The sequence below is a fragment of the Oncorhynchus gorbuscha genome, linkage group LG24 (assembly GCF_021184085.1).
Source record: "Oncorhynchus gorbuscha isolate QuinsamMale2020 ecotype Even-year linkage group LG24, OgorEven_v1.0, whole genome shotgun sequence".
Classification (NCBI taxonomy): Eukaryota; Metazoa; Chordata; class Actinopteri; order Salmoniformes; family Salmonidae; genus Oncorhynchus; species Oncorhynchus gorbuscha.
The window spans coordinates 19,380,427-19,406,975 of record NC_060196.1 but is presented as its reverse complement, the minus strand read 5'-3'; the positions used below and the strand labels follow the sequence as shown (position 1 = coordinate 19,406,975).

Below are 26,549 nucleotides of genomic sequence, written 5' to 3'. Positions count from 1 at the left end.
CCACTACAGCACCGTTGATGTGAATCGGGGCGTGCCCGACCCTCCTTTGACTGCAGTCCATGTTCAGCTCCTTTGTCTTGATCACGTTGAAGGAGAGGTTGTTGTCCTGGCACCACACTGCCAGGTCTCTGACCTCCTCCCAATAGGCTAAGCACGCACCCCTGAGGGGCCCTGTGTTGAGGATCAGTGTGGCAGATGTGTTGTTGCCTACCCTTACCACCTGGGGGTGGCCCGTCAGGAAGTCCATGATCCAGTTGCAGAGGGAAGTGTTTAGTCGAAAGGTCCTTAGTTTAGTGATGAGCTTAGAGGGCACTGTTGTTGAACGTTGAACTGTAGTCAATGAACAACATTCTCACGTAGGTGTTCCTTATGTCCAGGTGGGAAAGGGCAGTGTGGAGTGCAATAAAGATTGCTGGTATGAATTAAGCAGCCATGCTGCTGCTCCAGTTTCAGCTGTTCTGCCTTATTATTATTCGACCATGCTGGTCATTTATGAACATTTGAACATCTTGGCCATGTTCTGTTATAATCTCCACCCGGCACAGCCAGAAGAGGACTGGCCACCCCACATAGCCTGGTTCCTCTCTAGGTTTCTTCCTAGGTTTTGGCCTTTCTAGGGAGTTTTTCCTAGCCACCGTGCTTCTACACCTGCATTGCTTGCTGTTTGGGGTTTTAGGCTGGGTTTCTGTACAGCACTTTGAGATATCAGCTGATGTACGAAGGGCTATATAAATACATTTGATTTGAAGTAAAAAAAGATTTAAGTTTCCTGCATTAAAGTCCCTGGCCACTAGAAGAGACGCCTCTGGATGAGCATTTTCTTGTTTGCTTACGGCCTTATACAGCTCGTTGAGTGCGGTCTTAGTGCCAGCATAAGGTTTATGGTAGTAAATATACAGCTACCAAAAATACAGATTCATATGTATGGTCTACAGCTTATCATGAGGTACTCTACCTCAGGCGGACAAAACCTTGAGACATCTTTAATGTTAGAGACCGCGCACCAGCTGTTATTGACAAATCGACACAGACCACCACCCTCGTCTTCCCAGATGTAGCTGTTCTGTCTTGCCGATGCATGGAAAACCCAGCCAACTGTATATTATCAATGTCGTTGTTTAACCACGATTCAGTGAAACATAAGATATTACAGTGTTTAATATCCCGGTGGTAGTATAGTCTTGAATGGAGCTCATCCAGTTAATTATCCAACGATTGCACGTTGGTCAATAGTACGGATGGTAGAGGTGGGTTACCCACACCCCGACTAATTCTCACAAGGCACCCAGATCTACGGCGTCTCATCTTCATGTGAATGACGGGGATTTGAGCCTGGTTCGGGAGCAGCAGTATATCTTTCGCGACAGACTCATTAAAGAAGAAATCTTTGTCCAGTTCGAGGTGAGTAATCGCTGTTCTGATATCCAGAAGCTCTTTTCGGTCATAAGAGACAGTGGCATAAACATTATGTACAAAATATGTTGCAAACAATGCAAAAAAACACACAAACTAACACATTTGGTTAGGATCCAGCCATCCCCTCCAGCACAATTTTATAGAAGACTATCTGACACCATTTGTATAAGTTTATACAGAACAAGTGGAGAAATGCACATAAGCATGTGGACCATAACAGTATACCATAAAGGTTATCAAAATAATACCTGTAAAATATACCTTGCCTGTCAATGGTTATAATGAAATAACACTGTATACATATTCCCTATACAGCTGTGGCTGTGGCACAGGCCGGTTAGGTATCTGGGCTGGCTGAGCTGTTGTCTAGAGGTAGCTGTGCCCGAATCCAGGTCCCAGACACTTCCGCCCAAAAGAGTCTGGTGGAACTACGTGTCAAACTTGGCCTTCGTTAGCCAATCCAGAGGGCCGTTCGAAACACCTGGCGCATAGGCATAGGCTTAACCGGCTTAATCTACCAACCAATCATCAATCAAATTTCAATCAAATGTATTTATACAGCCCTTTTTACATCAGCTGATGTCACAAAGTGCTGTACAGAAACTCAGCCTAAAACCCAAGCAATGCAGGTGTAGAAAAATGGTGGCTATGAAAAACTCCCTAGAAAGGCCAGAACCTATGAAGAAACCTAGAGAGAAACAAGGGTCTGAGGGGTAGCCAGTCCTGGCCAGTTCTGGCTGTGCCGGGTGGAGGTTATATCAGAACATGGCCAAGATGTTCAAACGTTCATAGATGACCAGCAGGCTCAGATAATAATAATCACAGTGGTTGTAGAGGGTGCAACAGGTCAGCACCTCAGAAGTAAATATCAATTGTCTTTTCATAGCCGATCATTCAGAGTTAGAGACAGCAGGTGCGGTAGAGAGAGAGTCCAAAACAGCAGGTCTGGGACAAGGTAGCACATCCAGTGAACAGGTCAGGTTTCCATAGTGTCATGATGTTGGCCTGGGGGATAGGTTTATGACAGTCATAAATACCTCTTTCCCCCTTTTTCCTACTAATGTTATCTTTGCAAAACCCTTGGTTAACATAGAGATTGTCACGACTTCCGCCGAAGTTGGCTCCCCTGCCTGTTCGGGCGGTGCTCGGCGGTCGTCGTCACCGTCCTACTAGCCGCTACCGATCCGTTTTTCGTTTGTCTGTTGGTTTTGTCTTATTAGTTTCACCTGTGTGTATTTTGGTTTAATTAGCTTACGCTCGGCGCATGTGTCTCTGGTGCGTAAAGGTACTTGGGCGACTGCTGGATTAGTCTGTTCCTTATAGATTTACCTGCGTTTCCAGTGGTGTTGGGCATTCCCTGGCTATTGCAAGGCAGAGAAATGTGAGTTTTTCAAACAGGTCGTTTCCTTCCTGGGTTATCGCATTTCCACCCCCGGGTGGTGATGGAGGATGACCGTGTTACAGCCACGGTGAAAGAAGTGCAGCGGTTTTTAGGGTTGGCCAATTACTACCAGAGGTTTACATTTACATTTACATTTAAGTCATTTAGCAGACGCTCTTATCCAGAGCGACTTACAAATTGGTCAGGTGGCTGCTGCTCCCATTACCTCACTGCTGAAGGGAGGACCGGTGCGCTTGCGTTGGTCAGCAGAGGCGGGCAGAGCTTTCAGTCGTTTGAAGGAGCTGTTCACCAATGCGCCCGTGTTGGTGCATCCGGACCCCTCTTTAGCGTTCATAGTGGAGGTGGACGAGTCCGAGGCGGGGTTCGGGGCCGTGCTGTCCCAGCGCTCGGGCGTGCCACCCAAGCTCCGCCCTTGTGCCTTCTTTTCAAGGAAGCTCGGTCCAGCGGAGCGAAACTATGACGTGGGGGACCTGGAGTTGTTAGCTATAGTCAAGGCTCTAAAGGTGTGGAGACATTGGCTTGAGGGGGCGAAACACCCTTTTGTCATCTGGACTGACCATCGTAATCTCAAGTATATCCGGGCAGCGAGGAGACTAAATCCACGTCAAGCTAGATTGGCCATGTTTTTCACCAGGTTTCGGTTTACCATCTCATATCCCGGCCAGGCTCCCAAAACACCAAAGCCGACGCGCTGTCCCGCCTCTATGATACCGAGGAGCGGTCCGTTGAGCCAACTCCCATCATTCCACTTTCATGTCTCGTGGCACCGGTAGTATGGGAGGTGGACGCGGAGATAGAGAGGGCCTCACGGTTAGAGCCGGCTCCCCCTAACTGTCCAGCGGGGGCTCAGAACGTGCCGAGGGGGGTCCGGGATAAGCTGATCCGTTGGGCTCATACTCTCCCCTCCTCGGGTCATCCTGGCATCGAGAGGACAGTGCAGAGTCTTAGAGGGAGATACTGGTGGCCCACGCTGGCCAAGGACGTGAGATTTTGGGGTATCAGTTTGGTGTGCAATAGTAAAGCACTTTACTCCATTACTCTCTCTCTGCATCTGATTCCTGCACACACACCTAGTCCCGCGTGACAGAGGTTCTGGGAACATCAGAAGGTGGGGGGAAATGAACTATATTCTGGTAATCCGACCAATGGAACATACCCATACGTAGAATGTATGCACACATGACTGTAAGTCGCTTTGGATAAAAGCGTCTGCTAAATGGCATATATTATTATTATATTATTATATGCGGTGGTACTTAATGGTACTTAGCTTCTAAAATGTGAGATTTGGGTTTTCATAAGATAGGGCTCTGCTCAATCAGTGGCCCACCCCTGTGAAGGGAAATGGGCTATAAAACTTTTCAAACACGCCCTCCTCTCCCTTCCTATATAAGCCCTTGACGACAATGTAACCTCCTGTTCCGAGGACTTGAGGACGACGGTCCTATGTCAGAATGGTTCAGATAATAACTACAGAATGAAGTCAACATCAGCGTGAACTTTGAACTCTTATTCACTACAGAACTGATACCTCCTAGCCGTTGAGTTAGCAACAGCAGTGCAAACGAGGGTTTAGGAAGGAACAGACAGAGTATCCTGTCTATCACCCAACGATGTTACTACAACATTTTCCAATTGACAACCAGAGACATTCTTCACAGAACTTGGTTGGGCAACACGGCCTTCCATCTACCACCGACCTACCGAAGCGCAGCTCAGAGTAAATATTTATTGCTTTTTCTGATCTGGCGGATCCACTAAGCACAAATGCTTCATTTCATCCCTGGCTATCCCTAAATAAAATGGTGCTGTCTGGTTTGCTTAAAACAAGGGATTTTAAATGATTTATATGTTTACTTTTTAAACTTAAGTATATTTAAAACAAAATACTTTTAGACTTTTACTCAAGTAGTATTTTACTGGGTGACTTTCACTTTTACTTGAGTTACTTTTATAGAAAATACCTTTACTTTATGGAAATTGGGTGCTTTTTCCACCACTGATTATTGGGGAAAACAGTTGTTCTTACTGAAGCAAGCACATGAATTATCAGTCGATATAATGCATTCATGGAAAATCGTGAAAAACAATTGTCAAATTCTTTGGGTATATGTGTTTTGTGAATTAATTTGATGCATTGGCCTATGCCAAATTGGGGAAATTAAAATACATCAGAAATGGAGAAAGAAACAAACTCATTCCACATTTGACACATGCTCCTTGATCCTCTGCGTTTTCTAAATAATATAGACATTGCTTTCAAAACATTCAACAATATTACATTTTCTAAAAAAATAAAATGGTCAAAGTAAACCGAAAGCTCTCGAGCCCAGATCAGCAGATTGACAAGAGCCAGCAAGCCCGCCCTTACAACCGCCTGTGCGTACGTGTTGTTTCGCACAACCTCGTCCTCTCTGGTAGACCCGCCTGTATGGATACATACGCCGGGCTGCATCCATGCTCATCGCGCATGGTAATGTCGCGTTCGAGTGCTATTCGGAACAAGAAAACTCCGACATTTCCGAATTTCTGTCCGAACACAGCACGTGTATAATTACAACCAGTAGAAAGTCGTACATTTCCGAGTTTCCTAGTTCCGACTAGGATATGAACAAGTATCAATGTCACGTGTCAGTTGAGTACAGGCTGCAAGCCTGCTTTCGTGCTTGTGTTCTTTTCAACCAACTGTATATGTTTATTTACATCGAAGGAACCGCTGTGTGCGCACAAGTTAAAAACCTCTAGTGGGGATACTTAGATCTGATCATGTTTCTGCTCGATTCCGACTCACAGGTAAGGGAAATACCTAGTCAGTTGTCTTCCGCATTTATGTGTGTAATAACATTGACATTATATACTATTTAGCCTAGAACTTTGTGGCATTGCAGGCTTATACAATTTATTTAATATTGCATTACTGTGTTTATTTTTGTTTAGTTAGGTGTAAGGAAAGGTAGGACATAATTATATAAAATGGCATTTAAGTTTTCGACATCGTTTGTCATTTGGTGAATTATATGTAGGCAAGGCTAACTCTAATTAGGCTATGTTTAGAAGGTGGCCACATTTTCGCTTCACAAATCACTCTGACATAATATGCATAGTCATCATATCTAGGCTATATGTTTATTTACAACGCAATTTATCACACAATTCACGTTCATGTGACACCAACTGGTCCATATGAAAAGGAAATCATTTTTTTTACGCACCCGTTTCAGAATAACAAAGTAAGTGCAGATGTAATATACTGTAAATAGCTAGCGTTAACCTAGGTTATTATTTGTTTCCTGTATTATGCAGCTGGACTGTATTAGTAACTTATTCGAAGGCGGAGATGCTGTCAACTCAAGCAATGTGTTGGGACAGTCCCCTGCACACTTGGCGGCATGCAGCGGACAAGCCTTTTGTTTGCTATGGCTACTGCAAACGGGAGCGGATGCAAATCAGCAGGTAGATTTACTTCCACTTGTCTGTCTATAGCAGGGATGGGCAACTTTGATGGGGATGGGGGCCGCAGTGGCTCGCGGGTCAGTATACTCTCAAACATACACACACATTCACCCATGCCTTTTGGGGGCTCTTGGCCATGGCAAATAATTTTATAACTAATTTCATATAATTCTACTCATTTTGCCATAGGGTATAGAGATTTCTGCAGTTTTTAATATATTTGAGTGAAAGTGAAATGGGGGCCCCTGGTTGGCAATTCAACCATAATTACTACAAGTTTAAATAGCTGGCTAGACTGCTGATGCACAACCACATTTCAAAATGGCACTTTGTGTATTCTACAATTCTAACGCTCAACAGTAAGTTGAGATCCAGACTGAGTGGGGGGGGGGGGGGGGGGGGGGGGTTGGTCCACTGGCCTACAATACAATAAGATTGCCCAATGCTTTTGCATATATTTATCTAAGTAAAATGACAAAATTACACATCAAATGTGAGCTTTCAATTGATATATCAGTCATCATCCCAAAATAGTTGAAAGATGTTACGTGCCACTGCAGTAAATAAAGTGTAGGCTAATATTTTGGACACAGTAACTGCAGTGTAACTTCAATTAGGGATCACAAACACATTGACCAGATCCATTGCTCAAGATCCAGAAAATTACATCAGAGGCAAAGCTAATTTTACAGGTTCTCATTTCAGCTGATCCAAAACACCAGTCTTTATTTACTTATTTCTCTGTACCCCAAATGATTTCATATTTGCTGAAGGACAACAATGGTGAGACGCCCATGCACAAAGCCGCCAAGGCCGGCAGTTTGGAATGCATCAGCGTGCTCGTTGCCAGTGATGCCCAACTTGGGTGAGTGTCAACTTTCACACATGCAAAACAGTTGCATAGATGTTAATATATAATATTTACCAGATGCTTTTATCCAAAGCCAACTTAGTCATGTGTGCATACATTTTACGTATGGGTGGTCCTCGAAATTGAACCCACTACCCTGACGTTATAAGCTCCATGCTTAGAAGAAATTGAGCTGCGAAATACCTATTTTCAGGCTAACGTATCGATGCTAATTTTGTTACTAAAATTCTACACAACTTTTGGCATTACCTGAGCTGAAGTTGGTTCAAATGAGTTTAAACCAATATATTTTGGCAACTGTTTCCATGCAGCCAGTTGCTTTTACAATCCCTGACCTTACCACAATGTTTTTTCCTAAGCAGACTTTGCAACAACGAGGGCAGAACCGCTGAAGAATTGGCATTGTCGTACGGATTCGAGGAGTGCGGACGATTCCTGAACACACTCCGAATGACGCGACTCCTGACGAGCAGCAGCACTCCTCTGATGCCTGCCGGGCTAGTAGCATGCCCGCTGACTGGTGCCCAGAGCAGTAAGGTAGCAGGACAGAAGAGGGCACTTATTGCCACAGGGGCCCAAGACAGAAAGAGGGCTCGAGACTGGTGATTTTAACAATGCACCTCTAGAATTCTAAAAGGAGGACAATGCTTTCTCAGCCAAGTCCAATACAGGACATGCATGACGAAGTCCCCGCTACTGTGTCTGACACCAAACCTGACTCTGTTCCTAAACACTTACTGGGGTGTGTCTGTGAGTCTCCTATGTATTTGTGTGTCAATGATTGGCAAGTATAATGTCAGTGGTTAACTTGAATAGGAGCAGAATGCATCCTTCTCCTGCAGTGACAGAGGCAGACGTGTGTTGCGGAGATGGTTCAGAAAACTACACTCATGTGATGAGTAACCTTGCTTTGAGAACTTAGGACTCCTGTTAGCTCCCGCTGCTATTGCCTAGGCTATGGTTCAGAGGGCTAAACACTGGGAGAATCTCAATTCCTTACTCCCCGCTTTTTCAATACCCATTGGAGAAGGTCAGAGGGGAGGGACCTCTCTCATCCAATGGGTTTTGAGAATGAGACGATGATGCGAAGTGTATGCAATTGAAATCTTTCCACTGTCTTGAGGTGTGCTCAGCATAGGCTCCGGGCCTAGCCATCACAAGGAAACAACCACTGTGTGGATTTCATGCTCAGATGCAATATGGGACCTTCTGATTCTGTGGACACCAGTTTCAGATGTACATATCAACTTTACACAGTCCTTTGTTTACAGTGCAAATCCTTTGAGGTACACTCCCCTATGTATTTATTGACAGTGAAGCTATATCTTTTAATTTGGCTCTATACTCAAACTGAAAATGCATCCAACAAGTCTGTAGTCACATGCTTGATGTAGTCATTGTGTGTTAGGAATATGGGACCATATTACTATAATACACAAAGTGAATTTGGCCAAATATTTATGACACCTTCAAATGGGGGACTAAATACATAGTGCTTTCTAAATGGTAAAATAGATATGTATGAAAATACCCTCAAATAAAAGGTGACATTCTATATGTTTGACTAAATGAAATAAAAAGCAGGCACTTCTTCATGAATGAGACACACGATGGTGGCATGTTGAGGTAAAAACAGAATACCGACTCGTTAGTCACAGATGAAAGCTGAAATAAAAAGGCACATTCATTTCTTCACCTCAGATGTTTTGACATTTATTCTCAGATATTTGTTGTAATACTGTTGGACAGGTGCCTGTACACAACACACATTGAAACCTACACACAATCATATGTTCTTTGGTCTCTGAGGCAAACAGAGGTTGTAGTAGGCGTTCTGGTCCCAAAACTCTGGGCCCTTCCATCCGCACCAGCCCTGGGGAAAGAAGAAAACGCCTCCATTTTGGGTTTTCTCACGCAAATAGATTGTAGTTTTTGAGAATATATACTGCAACAATTATACAGCGCTTCTAGGTACTGAAGTTTATGACTAAATAAGTACATTTCCTCTAAGTTTGATTTACAAAATGTTCTTCCACTTCCTGCATTTTGTTCAATACAACTTTTCCTATGAGTGTTCATTCCTCCCATCACCAAACATATACAACTGCTTGTGGGCAAGTTGACATACGCTAAAGTATATGGGCACCCCCTTCAAATGAATGGATTTGGCTATTTCAGCCACAACTGTTACTGACAGGTATAAAATTGAGCACACAGCCATGCAATCTCCATAGACAAACATTGGCAGTAGAATGGCCTTACTGCAGAGCTCAGACTTTCAACATGGCAATGTCATAGGATGACAGCTTTCAAACAAGTCAGTTCATCACATTTCTGCCCTGCTAGAGCTGCCCCAGTCAGCTGTAAGTGCTGTTACTTTGAAGTGGAAACACCTAGGAGCAAGGAGAACGCTACCTGCCCGAATGCATAGTGCCAACTGTAAAGTTTGGTGGACAAGGAATAATGGTCTGGAGCTGTTTTTCATGGTTCAGACTAGGCCCATTAGTTCCAGTGAAGGGAAATCATAACACTACAGCATACAATGACGTTCTAGATAATTCTGTGCTTTCAACTTTGTGGCAACAGTTTGGGGAAGGCCCTTTCCTGTTTCAGCATGACAATGCCCCTGTGCACAAAGCGAGGTCCATACATTAATGGTTTGTCAAGATCAGTGTGGAAGGACTTGACTGGCCTGCACAGAGCCCTGATCTCAACCCCATCAAACACCTTTTGGATGAATTGAACCAACTCCATATTAATGCCCATGATGTTGAAATGAGATGTTCGACGAGCAGGTGTCCATATACTTTTGGTCATGTAGTGTACATTTAAGTGGTAGTTTATTAGATGTTGATGAGAAAGATAGGCACACTCAGGATTGAAGTATCCAGCTGGATCTACACAAAAGATGAGGTCTGAAAACATCAGACGTTCATTTTGGTATGAACTTTCATTTTAACTCACGCTGGGACTAACTTGGGCCCAGGGCCTGGATGTCTCAAGCGCCTCAGCGTAGGAGTGCTGATTTAGGATCAGGTTTGCCTTTCAGATCACAATTAATATGATTACATGGACAGAGGGGATCTGATCCTAATCTGAGACAGTTTATACATATTGCCCCATGACACCATCCGGTACCTTGTCTGTGATGACTTGCAGGTCCTCGGCCCCTGTGTAATGTGGGTCCAGGATGAGGTAGCGGATCTGGCCCGTGGTCTCGCTCCACGCCACACCGAGGATAGTGTGTGCTAGGACACCCCCTCCTGGTGTGGAGCAAAATAGAAGGAAATTACAAATCTGCAGAATTCAAATTAACAGATTCAATTTCAAGCAATGTTTGTAGTAACTTTGTTTAAGCCAGTGCAATGCACACACAACCTAAAAACTGGAAGTATTTACATGTGAGGGGAGTCGACCAAAATGTTTACCAAAAGCATTCAGCTATTTATTTGACCAAGGAAATATAGATGCTGTTTATATGAAACTATGTATGACTGTGGTACTGTAGCATGTACTCATTGGACAGGGCCCAGAACTTATCATTTGAACAGACCTGCAGTACAATCACTACAAGGGATTTGTGCAATAATATTAGTCTCTCATCATTGTCTCTACATTGTAATAGTTTCAGTTTTCACTCACCAATCATAATAGGAGTTCCCTCAGAAAGGAAATGGTTGGCCAGTTCTCTGCCTTTGGAGGCCAGCTCAGACCCTTGGCTTTAGGACACACAAACACACAACTAGATGTGAAAACGAAGCAAAAAAATATGTAATATGGAACACAACTACCTGAAGCATTCTGCATTGCCCTGACTGGTGAATTTACAAGGACGCATGCATGCACAAGCACACACATGCATCAATGCAGGCACATAAGCACACACCTCATCTCACCTCACAAACATGATCTTGGAGGTGACCCCCAGCAACTGATCCAGCACAGCCGCGACTTCGATGGAGCCGATCCACTGGCGAGAGCCCAAAAAAGACCCTTGCTTGTCTCCAACTTCCACCAGGGCCTGTGAGACAGCGATGGGGAGAAAATAACAAGAATGAACTTGATTTTTTAATCATAAAGTGCTTTTCATATACACTCAAAAAAGGTACTATTAGCTGACATGGCTATGAATTATAGAATCCTATTGAAAGTAGTAAAAATGTGATTAAAAACAATGCATTTTATAATAGCCCTATCTACCAGTCAATGAGTTATAGGCCAACTTGTGGGAAAGGAGAAAGAGACTCACATTGTAATCACCTATCAATTCTTATTTACCATGGACTCAGGCTCTACCTGCTGGCTCGAATTCACAGTCTCACATTATTGGAATATGTTCAATAGACAAGATTAGAGCCACAGCTTTACCAAAGTGAGAGAGTTCTGTATAATAAGGGATAGTTTGCCCAAATCACATTGTAGACCTATCCAACACTCAGGTCTCCATATGGGGTTCGAGGCTAAGGGTTAAGGCTATTGACCTGTTGGATCTCCTTGTGGGAGGGCACAGCCCGCTCCACGTAGCCCTGCTGCTGGAACCAGGAGCAGATGGTCTGGAGGGAGCGGTAGGCGCAACCCCAGCCGTTGTCGTCCACGCGGTCCTGCATGTAGTGGTGGTAGCTGTAGACCCCCTGTACCAAGTAAGGCTGGGACAAGGGAGAAACACATAAGAGAGCATATAATTTTCTTTATTTTACCTTTATTTAACAAGGCAAGTTAAGAGCAAATTATTATTTTCAATGACGGCCTAGGAACAGTGCGTTCAAGGGCAGAACGACAGATTTGTACCTTGTACTTTGTACTTTGTACCTCATTTGAACTTGCAACCTTTCGGTTACTAGTCCAACGCTCTAACCACTAGGCTACCCTGCCGCCCCAGTGTGTGACAGTGTGTGTGTGACAGTGTGTGTGTGACAGTGTGTGTGTTTGCATCTGTGTGTGCTGACCAACCTTGCCGTTCTCCAGGGCAGGGTGATTCAGGTGGACATGAGGGTTTCGGAGGTAGCCATCTTTGTAGGGCTCATCAGGAAAATGTAGAGCGTTGGCTCTTCTCAGATATGGCCGGTCGTCTGGCAGCTCAAACAGACTGTGCAGCTCCTACACAGCAATAAAACAGCAATATCAAATACATGTACACAACATTATTTCTCTCATACTAGACAGTCACTCAGAGTATTTCAAAATAAGAAATATATAATATTTCACGGTTATTTTACATTTTGCAAATGCCTCATATCCTTTCAGATCTATACTGTAGGTAGGGTAGGTTCTCCAGCTCTTGGAGAACAACTGGGTGTGCATGATTTTCTTCCAGCCCATCAATAACACACTTAATCAATAACTGTCTGGGCCAGATGATAGGCAGAATGAGATGTTACTGCAGGGCTGAAGGGAAAGCCTGCAAAAACTCAATAGGACTGGGGTTGGAGAACCCTGGTCTAGGGGCACGGGCTAGGTGTCCATTTTGCCTCTTTGTAGAGATGGTTAGCAATATTCCACATAGCCTGTCAAGGGAAATAGTGGAGCTACTACCATACAGTGGAGAAGTAACCAGTTGTCACACTTAAGTAAAAGTAAAAATACTTTAATAGAAAATGATTCTAGTAAAAGTCACCCAGTAAAATACTACTTGAGTAAAAGTCTAAAAGTATTTTGTTTTAAATATAATTAAGTATCAACGGTCAATGTAATTGCTAAAATATACTTAAGAATCAAAATAAAAGTAATTCCTTATATTAAGCAAACCAGTAGGCACAATTTTCTTATATTTTTAAATTTATGGATAGCTAAGGGCACACTCCAACAGTCATTTACAAAGGAAGCATTTGTGTTTAGTGAGTCTGCCAGATCAGATGCAGTTGGGATGACTAATGTGGAGTATAAAGTACACTATTTTCTTTAGGAATGTAGTGAAGTAAAAGTGGTAAAAAATATAAATAGTAAAGTACAGATAACCCCCCAAAAATACTTAAAGTATTTTACTTAAGTACTTTACACCACTGCTACCATATTGCTTAATACCTATCATAGCATTTCAAATATACACAAGTGTAGAGTACTAGGGGTAGCATAGTAGGGGCTCGGGGTCAGTTTGGATTTCTTCCCTTGCCTTGCGTCGCGTCTCCAGCTGGCTGTCGGGCACACCCGCTGGGTAGACCACTGTCACCAGGCCCACAGGGGCAGGAAGGAGGAAGTGGAACGGCTGGGGAATAAGCAGGGCCGTCCCTTTCATGTGCCGCAGAGCCACCTTTTCCATGTCACCCAGCTGACTGCACAGCGCCCCCACTAGGGTCCCACAGACACTGCATGTACGACAGACAAACAAAAAGATTTAGAGCCCCGATTCAGTTGAACATTATGAGCTGGTTTCCGGGTTTAAACTTTAAAATATTTTTTGTTTAACTAAACAACCAAATTGTCCCTTGCGAATAAGGAAGTTTGAATTGAGTTCATATCAGGCTGAGTTTCTTTTGTTTCACCCTGTTTGTGGTTGTATTGTCTTGTGAACTAGCTACATCTCTGGTGGTTATTGATTGACTTATCTATCAGTTTACCTTAGCGTTCTGGTATTGGACCTTTGATATACTTTGACATAATAAAAAATATGTACTCTATTCTCCTAAAACCTGTGTCTAATTTCATTGAAATTCCGTTGAACCAAATCATGTCATTTCCTTTAGAGTGATTGAGGATGACATACACAGAGATGCTCTCGCTGGAAAGGACACTGACCACGCAGTCCATGGGCAGAGTCGTTTGCAGGAGGTGGTGCTTCTTACTTCCTCTCAGGAGGGTGGGTGCCGAGAGGACGTCTGGCTCTGTCACCTCGGTCATCAGGGTCAGGTTTATGATACCCTGCAAGCAAGCAAGACAGACAGTCAATAAAATACATATGAGGTACAGGAAAACTAAAAACCACACAAAAAAATGATCTCGTCAATGACAAGCAAGTGGCACGAAAATGTGTGGCGAAGTGATTTACAGGAAGTAGTTCATGTCCGTAGACTATTTTTAAGGTATAAAAGCAGCACACTTACTGCTGTTGGATTCTTTTTGTCCTTTTTTGCAGACTTTTTTCTACTGCTTTCCTGGTCATCTGTCCTAAAACAGGATGAGGGTTTTTCCATTTACTTTGGTTTCTATTCCATAATGATCGCGTGAGACACTAAAACCTGCATTTCGGCCAATAACTTACAGTAGTTGATGTATTAGGCAATTGATGCATTAAGTTGCACAAAATAAGTCGTAACTACTTGGTACCTTACTGTTACTAAGTAATAATATCTAATTACCATACTACCATGTAAGACAACACCAGGTAAATAGTGGACTCTAAAACAACTTGACTTATAATCTACTTTCCCAAGAGGCTCCAAATTGTGAAGTATGATCACTTACTGGATCAACTGTTGGAGATCTTTACATGGTCTGTCCAGAGATATCTCTCCAGCTGTTGCATGTCCTCCTTTGTTAGGCCAAAGAAAAACTGGACTGCTAGAGAGACTAAGAACAAGCGATTCTGCTTTCACCTGGGATCCGAGGGCCTCAAAAGTCCTCGAGATTACCTTTTGTACGTGTGGTACTGTAAAGACACAAGAGACACAATCAATGACCATTAACAAAGATACCAGATTTCCTTGCAATCAATGGTGAATGTGTATAAAGATACAGATAAGACGTCATACATACTTCACAAAACATGAAGTAGCACTCATATTTTAAAACACACAAAGGTTTCAAAAGACACCAAAACTAACTGACTGGTTATAGGCTAGTGTCCTATAGGAGGCCTCCTGCTTCATGAAGTAATTAGATTTGAATAACAAATGTAATTGTTGATACCAAATCAGTGTTTTCCACAAGCACATGGAGTAGCCAGCCAAATAGTAAACAAGCTTTGCAGAGTTGCAAATAAAAAGCCATATCTCAGACTGGCCAAAAAAAACAAAAAAAACTAAGATGGTTAAAAGAACACAGACACTGTACAAATGAACTCTGCCTAGAAGGCCAGCATCCCGGAGTCGCCTCTTCACTGTTGACGTTGAGACTGATGTTTTGCGGATACAATTTAATGAAGCTGCCAGTTGAGGACTTGTGAGGCATCTGTTTCTCAAATTAGACACTCTAATGTACTTGTTCTCTTACTCAGTCGTGCACCGGGGCCTCCCACTCCTCTTTCTATTCTGGTTAGAGCAAGTTTTGCGCTGTTCTGTGAAGGGAGTAGTACACAGTGTTGTATCAGATCTTCAGTTTCTTGGCAATTTCTCGCATGGAATAGCCTTCATTTATCAGAACAAGAATTGACTGACGAGCTTCAGAAGAAGGTTATTTGTTTCTGGCCATTTTGATCCTGTAATCGAACGCACAAATGCTGAAGCTCCAGATACTCAACTAGTCTAAAGAAGGCCAGTTTTATTGCTTCTTTAATCCGGACAACCGTTTTCAGCTTTGCTTTTAATGATCAATTAGCCTTTTAAAATGATACACTTGGATTAGCTAACATAATGTGCCATTGGACCACAGGAGTGATGGTTGCTGGTAATGGGCCTCTGTACGCCTTTGTAGATATTCCTTTAAAAATATGCCGTTTCCAGCAACAAAAATAATTTACAACATTAATAATGTCCACACAATCAATTTGATGTTATTTTAATGGACATTTTTTTTTGCTATTCTTTCAAAAACAAGGACATTTCTATGTGACCCGAAACTTTTGAACGGTAGTGTGTGTGTGTATGTATGCATGTATATACAGTGCCTTGCGAAAGTATTCGGCCCCCTTGAACTTTGTGACCTTTTGCCACATTTCAGGCTTCAAACATAAAGATATAAAACTGTATTTTTTTGTGAAGAATCAACAACAAGTGGGACACAATCATGAAGTGGAATGACATTTATTGGATATTTCAAACTTTTTTAACAAATCAAAAACTGAAAAATTGGGCGTGCAACATTATTCAGCCCCTTTACTTTCAGTGCAGCAAACTCTCTCCAGAAGTTCAGTGAGGATCTCTGAATGATCCAATGTTGACCTAAATGACTAATGATGATAAATACAATCCACCTGTGTGTAATCAAGTCTCCGTATAAATGCACCTGCATTGTGATAGTCTCAGAGGTCCGTTAAAAGCACAGAGAGCATCATGAAGAACAAGGAACACACCAGGCAGATCCGAGATACTGTTGTGAAGAAGTTTAAAGCCGGATTTGGATACAAAAAGATTTCCCAAGCTTTAAACATCCCAAGGAGCACTGTGCAAGCGATAATATTGAAATGGAAGGAGTATCAGACCACTGCAAATCTACCAAGACCTGGCCGTCCCTCTAAACTTTCAGCTCATACAAGGAGAAGACTGATCAGAGATGCAGCCAAGAGGCCCATGATCACTCTGGATGAACTGCAGAGATCTACAGCTGAGGTGGGAGACTCTGTCCATAGGACAACAATCAGTCGTACATTGCACAAATCTTGCCTTTATGGAAGAGTGGCAAGAAGAAAGCCATTTCTTAAAGATATCCAAAAAAGTGTTGTTTGAAGTTTGCCACAAGCCACCTGGGAGACACACCAAACATGTGGAAGAAGGTGCTCTGGTCAGATGAAACCAAAATGTAACTTTTTGGCAACAATGCAAAACGTTATGTTTGGCGTAAAAGCAACACAGCTCATCACCCTGAACACACCATCCCCACTGTCAAACATGGTGGTGGCAGCATCATGGGTTGGGCCTGCTTTTCTTCAGCAGGGACAGGGAAGATGGTTAAAATTGATGGGAAGATGGATGGAGCCAAATACAGGACCATTCTGGAAGAAAACCTGATGGAGTCTGCAAAAGACCTGAGACTGGGACGGAGATTTGTCTTCCAACAAGACAATGATCCAAAACATAAAGCAAAATCTACAATGGAATGGTTCAAAAATAAACATATCCAGGTGTTAGAATGGCCAAGTCAAAGTCCAGACCTGAATCCAATCGAGAATCTGTGGAAAAAACTGAAAACTGCTGTTCACAAATGCTCTCCATCCAACCTCACTGAGCTCGAGCTGTTTTGCAAGGAGGAATGGGAAAAAAATTCAGTCTCTCGATGTGCAAAACTGATAGAGACATACCCCAAGCGACTTACAGCTGTAATCGCAGCAAAAGGTGGCGCTACAAAGTATTAACTTAAGGGGGCTGAATAATTTTGCACGCCCAATTTTTCAGGTTTTGATTTGTTAAAAAGCTTTGAAATATCCAATAAATGTCGTTCCACTTCATGATTGTGTCCCACTTGTTGTTGATTCTTTACAAAAAAATACAGTTTTATATCTTTATGTTTGAAGCCTGAAATGTGGCAAAAGGTCGCAAAGTTCAAGGGGGCCGAATACTTTCGCAAGGCACTGTATATATATATATACAGTTGAAGTCAGAGGTTTACATACACTTAGGTTGGAGTCATTAAAACTTGTTTTACAACCACTCCACAAATGTCTTATTTTAACATCCTATAGTTTTGGCAAGTTGGTTATGACATCTACTTTGTACATGACACAAGTCATTTTTGCAACAATTGATAACAGACAGATTATTTCAATTATAATTCACTGTATTACAATTCCAGTGGCTCAGAAGTTTACATACACTAAGTTGACTGTGCCTTTAAACAGCTTGAAAAATTCCAAATTTCAAATGATGTCATGATGAAACAAAAATAGAACTGTTTGGCCATAATGACCATTGTTATGTTTGGAGGAAAAGGGGGGAGCTTGCAAGCCGAAGAACACCATCCCAACCGTGAAGCACGGGGGTGGCAGCACCATGTTGTGGGGGTGCTTGCTGCAGGAGGGACTGGTGCACTTCACAAAATAGATGGCCTCATGAGGAGGAAAATTGTGGATATATTGAAGCAACATCTCAAGACGTCAGTCAGGAAGTTAAAGCTTGGTCGCAAATGGGGTCTTCCAAATGGATAATGACCCCAAGCATACTTCCAAAGACAGTCAAAATGGCTTAAGGACAACAAAATCAAGGTATTGGAGTGGCCATCACAAAGCCCTGACCTCAATCCCATAGAGGATGTGTGGACAGAACTGAAAAAGTGTGTGCGGGCAAGGAGGCCTACAAACCTGACTCAGTTACACCAGCTTTGTCAGGAGGAATGGGCCGAAATTCACCCAACTTATTGTGGGAAGCTTGAGGAAGGCTACCCGAAACGTTTGAACAAAGTAAAACAATTTAAATAAATAAATAAATAATATTTCATCATTTCATTATTATAAATCATTATCTCTACTATTATTCTGACATTTCACATTCTTAAAATAAAAGTGGTGATCCTAACTGATCTAAGACAGGGAATGTTTAATAGGAATAAATGTCAGGAATTCTGAAAAACAGAGTTTAAATGTACTTGGCTAAGGTGTATTTAAACTTCCGACTTCAACTGTATAAGTCTTTGCTTAGTAAAGCCCTGCCTTATCTCAGCTCACTGGTCACAATAACAACACCCACCCGTAGCACGGGCTGCAGCAGGTATTTCTGACTGGTCACCCCCAAAGCCAACACCTCCTTTGGCTGCCTTTCCTTCCAGTTCTCTGCTTTCAATGACTGGAATGAATTGCAAAAATCTCTGAAGTTGGAGACTTATATCTCCCTCACTAACTTTAAGCATCAGCTATCTGAGCAGCTCACCGATTGCTGCAGCTGAACACAGCCCACCTGTAAATAGCCCATCAAACTACCTACCTCATCCCCATATTGTTTTTATTTACTTTTTTGGCGCACTAGTATTTCTACTTGCACATCATCATCTGCACATCTATCCTTCCAGTGCTAATTTGCTAAATTGTAACTGTGGCCTATTTATTGCCTTACCTCCTTACTCCATTTGCACACACTGTATATAGATTTTTCTATTGTTATTGACTGTACTTTTGTTTATTCCATGTCGAACTCTGTGATGTTGTTTTTTGTCGCACTGCTTTGCTTTATCTTGGCCAGGTCGCAGTTGTAAATGAGAACATGTTTTCAAATGGCCTACCTGGTTAAATAAAAAATTAAAAGTCTAAATCAGCTATTTGACCAACAGCAGGCGCTAGTGGAAATCATGAATGTCAGAACTACCATTTCTGACTTTTACATTTGAGTTTAATGAGATACCCATTAGCTCAGGGCTAATATTTCTGGATTATCTCGCTCTCACACACACACACACACACACACACTTTATGAGCATAACCAACTCAGGAAATGTAAATCACAGGCAGAATTCCCTCTACAGTACATACCATCTGTGCTGTCCAACTGGCACTTGAACTCCAGAGACCCTCTCAAGCGTAAGATGATGTTTTCGACAACCTACATAATGATAAAGTCAGAAAGTTAAAGCTGAATCTGTATAATTTCCAGAAGCTCATAGGTCATTTTTAAGCATTAAATAGTGTAGCCTATTAATGTTTTGGGGGGAGAAGACGTATGAATACTTAATCAATGGGATAGTATAACTGCCTACTGTTGTCATGACCACACAGGATTTAGCTATTAGGCCTACTCCATTGTTTATGTTTAAGTTGTTGTTATTTGACAATTTCACATGACCATATCTGTATGAAATATAATTGTAGTATGCCCAGACATTTTTCAGAGTGATGTAGAATACATGAGACTGGCGGAATCGCTGATTTCTGAACATGTTATGATCAATAATTGCAATATTTCCTCATCAAACATGTAAAATGGATATGTACACTACCGTTCAAATGTTTAGGTTCACTTAGAAATGTCCTTGTTTTTGAAAGAAAGGCACATTTGTCCATTAAAATAACATCTAATTGATCAGAAATACAGTATAGACATTGTTCATGAGGTGAATGGCTATTTTAGCTGGAAAAGGCTGATTTTTAATCGAATATCTACATTGATATATAGATTGATATATAGCTTATAGAGGCCCATTATCAGCAAACATCACTCCTGTTTTCCAGTGGCACGTTGTGTTAGCTAATCCAAGTGTATCATTTTAAAAGGCTAATTTATCATTAGAAAACCCCTTTTGCCATTATGTTAGCAAAGCTGAAACGGTTGTCCTGATTAAAGAAGCAATAAACCTGGCTTTCTTTAGACTAGTTGAGTATCTGAAGCATCAGCATTTGTGCATTTGATTACAGGCTTACACCCCAGGGCTGACGTTTGGCCGAGGGGTTGATGTCATTCTGGAGCAGACATAAAGTGCATGGACGCTGTCCTGGCACCTCTCACGTCCCGAGGATTGTTGATCCTGCATTATCTGGACGATTGGCTGATTTGTGCCCCGACCAGGTCCTGTCGGACAGAGACATGCTCCTGACCCACATCAGCGGGCTGGGCATTACTGTAAACGACAAGAAGAGTCATCTGGCACCAACCCAGAGGGTGTCCTTCATTGGCATGGAACTTATGAGAGCAGACCTGCCCGCCAGAAGGGTTCAGGGCGATCTTATCTTGCCTCAACCACTTTTGGCAGGGGCGGGTGGTATGCCCCCTGACCCGACAACGCCTGTTGGGCTTGCTGACGGCGGCCTCGTTGCGGATTCCGCTGGCCCTGCTCCATCTCCGGCCCCTTCAGCAGTGGTTCACCCCCCCCCCCCCCTTAAGTTTTAGATGCACTATTGTAAAGTGACTGTTCCACTGGATGTCATAAGATGAATGCACCAATTTGTAAGTCGCTCTGGATAAGAGCGTCTGCTAAATGACTTAAATGTAAATGTAAATATGGTTCAACTCCCACTGGCTGCACCCGAAGCGCCACCGTCACCGCCAGCTGCAGGTTACCGCACAGGGCCTCAGGGCATTGTTGAGGTGGAGCTGTCGCTCCTTTCTCTCAGGTGGGGTGGAGATGCTGAGGATGTGCCGCCGGGAGCTGGTCAGCAGACGCCTCCCAGATCGGCTGGGTGGGTGTGACCAAGGGCAGGTTGGCCAGCGGCTGTTGGCTACCCCCTTGGAGCAGCAGGCACATCAATACACTAGAGCTCCGAGCTGTACTGCTGGCCCTGCGGTCTTTCCTTCCACATCTGAAAGGAAGACATGTCCTGGTGAGAACGAACAACACCACAGTGGTGGCTTACATCAACCATCAGGGTGGACTGAGATCCCACCGTCTCAATCTTATAGCACGGGAGCTTCCCTGGGCTCACGGCTGTCTAGCATACCTGACATCCTGAGTGTGGCAGCGGATATGCCCTCGAGGGAGGGTCCGCCACCTTGGGACTGGAGCCTACATCCCCAGGTGGTGCAGCACCTGTAGGAAAAGTTCGGGAGGGTGCAGGCGGACCTGTTTGCCTCCCTGGACAATGCACACTGCCCCTTGTGGTACTCCATGTCGGAGCCACCAGGGACTCTGGGTTTGGATGCTCTGGCTCACGATTGGCCAGGGCTGGAGCATTATGCATTCCCCCCTTTCCCCTGATCCAGGCTGTTCTGGACAGGACCAGGATGGCAGAGCATTGTCTGCCTCTGGCGGCACATACTGGCCCAGACGACCCTGGTTCAGCCTTCTCCTGTCCCTGTTGTCTGGGACATCTTGGCAACTTCCCCTGAGACCTGACTTGCTGTCTCAGGCCGGGGGAACTCTGTGGCATCCAAAGCCGCAACGCCTCAGTCTGTGGGCTTGGCCACTGAACGGCACCAATGATCAATTTTCGGACTTCAGGAGGGTGTAATGAACACCATGCAGAGCGCAAGGGTGCCGGCTACAACCTCGGCATACCAGTTGCACTGGTTCTGCTCTTGGTGCACTGGTATTGAGGTTGTGCCCGAGTCATGTGGGGTACAGTATAATACCTCAAATACCTGCAGTCTCGCTTGGATGAGGGCTTGGCAGCCTCTACACTGAGAGGGTATTTGGCCGCTATATCTGCCTGCCATGTGGGGTGGATAGAGAGGCCAGTGGGGCGCCATCCCTTGGTCTCCAGGTTTATGAAGGGGGTTCGTCGCCTGCGTCCAGCTAGAACCCGCTCACTGGCGAGCTGATGTGGTCTTGGCAGCTTTGGCAAAGCCACCGTTCGAACCGTTGGGAGTCTGCCTCCCTGAAACACTTCTCTATGAAGGTGGCTTTCTTTAAGAGGGTGGATGAGCTCCATGCTCTTTCGGTAAGTTCGGAGTGCTACCGGGTGGACCCTGGGGGGAGGAGTATATCTCCGTCCCAACCCTTCATTCCTCCCGAAGGTCCTGTCAGACAGGCATGTGAAAATCCCTTTTATCCTGTCTGCTTATAACCCCCCAGCAGTGGCGGGGGAGTCTGGGCCTCCCTCTGGCATGCTGTGCCCTGTGAGGGCACTAGCTGCCTATGTGGAGCGAACACAGTCAGTAAGAACAGACCAGCTCTTTGTCTGCTATGGTGAGAGGCTCTCTCACTGGATAGTGGACACAATTACGACAGCATACCGCCAGGATGGCATGCCAGTGCTGGGATCTGTGGTGGCACATTCAACATGAGGTGTGGCTGCATCCTGGGCTCTATTGAGAGAGTCCCTCGATGAGATCTGTGCTACAGCCAGCTGGGCTTCCTCTTGCACTTTTGCTCGGTACCACTGGGTAAATGTGGCAGCTCCATCTGCTGTTGGTTCAGCGGTCCTGGGCGTCTCCTCCCCTTCCGGGGACTGTGCCGGGGCCCCCTTCCACATTGACAGCCCCTGCATCTCAGTCCCGCGCTGGGACCTCTAGCACCAGCTAATCTGGTACGTGTATATCGGAGTGATCCAATATAGTGAAACATAACAAAGGTTACATATGTAACCACGGTTATGTGAGCTATATGGATCACTCCAATCCTCTACAGTGCTATATGTGCCTCAAAAATGATGTAGAGAACGTGTTGCGGCCAAGGGGTCTATATATATATTAGGGATACATCCGGAGGGATACATCCGAGGTGAGGATTTACAGGAGTAAATCTGTAAATCCTCACCTCGGAGGTATCCCTCCGCCGCAGAGTGATACCAATATATTGGAGTGATCCATATAGCTCACATAACCGTGGTTACATACGAAACCTTCATTTTCAGCTGTGCTAACATAATTATTAATTTTACCTAGGCAAGTCAGTTAAGAACAAATTCTTATTTTCAATGACAGCCTAGGAACAGTGGGTTAACTGCCTTGTTCAGGGGCAGAACGACAGATTTGTACCTTGTCAGCTCAGGGATTTGAACTTGCAACCTTTCGGTTACTAGGCTACGCTGCCGCCCCAACTAACATAATGTGCCATTGGAAAACAAGAGTAATGGTTTCTGATAATGGGCCTCCTGTACACCTATGCAGATATTCCATTAAAAATCAGTCATTTCCAGCTACAAAAGTAATTTACAACATCAACAATGTCTACACTGTATTTCTGATAAATTTGCTTTTCTTTCAAAAACAAGGACATTTCTAACTTTTGAATGGTAGTGTACACGTGAATAGTCACAGATGTGAGCTGATTAAAATAATATACAGTGTTATCATAGTAGCTGTTTTCATTATGAGGAATATAAACCTGCTCTGTACATTCCATTACAATGTATACTGAACAAAAATATAAAAACGCAACATGCAACAATTTAACGTTTTTACTAAGTTACAGTTCATATATGGAAATCAGTAAATTTAGATAAATTCATTAGGCCTTAATCTATGGATTTCACATGATGGGCAGGGGCGCAGCAATGGGTGGACCTGGGAGGCCATAGGTCCCCCCACTTGGGTGCCTTGCCCACCCACTGGAGAGCCAGGCCCAGCCAATCAGAATGAGTTTTTCCCCACAAAGAGGGCTTTATTGCAGACATAAATACTCCTCAGTTTCATCAGCTGTCCGGGTGGCTCGTCGCAGACGATCCCGCAGGTGAAGAAGCCTGGATGTGGAGGTCCTGGGCTGGCGTGATTACACATGGTCTGCGGTTGTGAGGCCGGTTGAACGTACTGCCAAATTCTCTCAATTCTCTGGCAACAGCTCTGGTGGACTTTCCTGCAGTCAGCATGCCAATTGCACGCTCCCTCAAAACTTGAGATATCTGTGGCATTGTGTTGTGGGACAAAACTGCACATTTTAGATTGGCCTTTTTTTGTCCACAGCACAAGGTGCAGCAGTGTAATGATCATGCTGTTTAATCAGCTTATTGATATGCCACTCCTGTCAGGTGGATGGATTACCTTGGAAAATAATAAATGCTCACTAAAAGGGATGTAAAAAATTTGTACACAACATTTGAGAGAAATAAGCATTTTGTGGATATGGAACATTTCGGGGATATTTTATTTCAGCTCATGAAACATGGGACCAACACTTTACATGTTGCGTTTATATTTTTGTTCAGTATAGTCAAATCTAGTGTTGGCCTGTTAAAGCAAATTATATTACTGCTTTGGCCCCATAGTAAGAAAACATCTTAATTTAGTGTAACTACGTGTAATGGTTTGCGGCTCTCATCTTCATCACGTGAAAACTTATCCTATGGAATTCTACAAGTTTCTAGTCCTGTTTTATGAAAACAAGTTTATAGGATAACATAGTATATAATGTTAATCAGTTCACATACATGACTATTCACATGTACCATATCAATTTTACATGTTTGAAAATTACATATGGACATGATTGATATTATTGATCAGAAATCAGCGATTCAGACAGCTTTATGGCCACATTCTTACCACAGTTAGGTGAATAATTTAACATATTTATATATATCTGGCACACCTGGCTCATGTGGTTGCGTATTTTACATCACTATAAACATTTGAATATACTTTTGGGCATACTACAATTATATTTCATACAGGTATGGTCATTGTCCAATAAGACCCCATTATTGGGTTGTTTGGTGGCCATATTGGAAAAAGGCTTCTGTGGGTTTAATGCATGCATTCTGTGATGACCCTGCATCTACACAACCCTTTTTCTAGCTTTGTGTGTGCCTCTATTACCAATGTTACAATCCATAAACAGCTGCCCCATTACATGGAATTGTATGGCTAAGCCTCCAACATTCTAATGTAAATGGACAATTTTTTAAATAATAGTTGTAGCTGTTCGTTTCAAATGTGGTTATATTATATATAATTTGAAAAGTAATTTCATGACCTTTCATAACTAGTTGTCAAACAAAGTAAAACATGTATCAGGGCTTCCTTTTTAAAGCCATTTGTAGAGGTAATTCTTATGTACCCTAGAGGTCAAAGTTATGTTGAACTGAACTTACGAAAATATGTCTGATGGATAGCTGTGAATCTAAGCTTTCCGAGCAATAACTGACATGGTTTGTCATAGGGTCAAATCCATATGGGAAAGCTAACATTGCTGCACGGCTCCACATGTTTTCCAAAAAATCACTATGAGACATCGTCGGCCCACATTTGGGGGTCTGGCTCATGGACTTCAATCAGAGACATTAGTGTCAGAAAATACAATGGCTCCTTATGGAAAAGTTTCAACTATGCAACTACCGCGTTAGCTAGCTAGCCACCACTGACTGAACGTATCTTATGCTCGCTAACTGGCTACTTTCACGTTTTGGTGTGATCGGATGCGTGGCAAGCAAAACATGAGCAAATGTAAACATGGCAAACATATGCAGAATCCTTTCATGTAACACTTACCATTCTGAAAGCTTAAAAATACAATCAAATGTAATGATTTCTTCGTTATGTCTACCCTCCAAAAGGGAAGTCAGACATGTTTGTTTTTGTGTGACGCACATCCTTTGGCCCAATGACATCTTCGAGAAAGATAACTCCGCCTGCGTGCTGTGTTGTTTATTACAGCCACAAAGTCAAAATGATTCGTTGTTGTTGAATTCATGAATACAATATTGTGTTTATTGGTCGTATTTTAATGTTAGTGTTTTTGTATTTGTGTTTATTTTCCGGATCCCCATTAGCTGCTGCCAAGGGAGCAATCTACTCTTCCTGAGGTTCAATCAGAATTACATACATAACACAACACATTATTATACTCTACTCTACCCTACCATAACATATCTACAATACAAAGTCAATAATATAGCAAAATCACAATATAAAAACGTATGTGTTTGTGTAGAGTGCGTCTGTTAGCAATATCTAATGTTAAAGCTAAATACAATGCATATGGGCTAATGCCAATTTTCTAAATTGTAATAGGCCTACTGGAACTAGATGTGTGTAGGATTGATATATTGATTCAAATGCAAACTTCACACATTGAATGTTAAAAGTTTGTGATGACAGTGCAATAAGACACTCACACACCTGCACACATTCTGCACCAAATCCATTTTGTAAATGCGTACATTTCCGAAAATGTGTTAAGTTATTTAAAATAGGCTGATTGTCTGCTTTGTCTGTAGCTTAGTAAACTTACATTTAAGTCATTTAGCAGACGCTCTTATCCAGAGCGACTTACAAATTGGTGCATTCACCTTATGACATCCAGTGG

At 43.1% G+C, this 26,549-nt stretch overlaps 2 protein-coding genes across 2 annotated transcripts; one reads left to right on the top strand and one right to left on the bottom strand.

Annotated features, from left to right (window-relative positions):
* Positions 1-4,647: 4,647 nt before the first annotated feature.
* ankrd37 (ankyrin repeat domain 37) lies at positions 4,648-8,837 on the top strand. The gene is made up of 4 exons (XM_046326741.1): positions 4,648-5,611; positions 6,122-6,271; positions 7,045-7,136; positions 7,505-8,837. The coding sequence occupies exons 1-4, from the start codon at positions 5,585-5,587 to the stop codon at positions 7,746-7,748; spliced, it is 513 nt and encodes a 170-aa protein (XP_046182697.1). The 5' UTR covers positions 4,648-5,584; the 3' UTR covers positions 7,749-8,837.
* ufsp2 (ufm1-specific peptidase 2) lies at positions 8,825-25,838 on the bottom strand. The gene is made up of 12 exons (XM_046326740.1): positions 25,733-25,838; positions 19,408-19,477; positions 14,541-14,724; positions 14,180-14,243; positions 13,843-13,997; positions 13,252-13,444; positions 12,093-12,239; positions 11,624-11,788; positions 11,039-11,163; positions 10,785-10,861; positions 10,281-10,405; positions 8,825-9,015 (listed from the first exon to the last, which is right to left on the bottom strand). Exons 1-12 carry the CDS (start codon positions 25,733-25,735, stop codon positions 8,929-8,931), a joined length of 1,395 nt encoding a protein of 464 aa, XP_046182696.1. The 5' UTR covers positions 25,736-25,838; the 3' UTR covers positions 8,825-8,928.
* Positions 25,839-26,549: the final 711 nt, after the last annotated feature.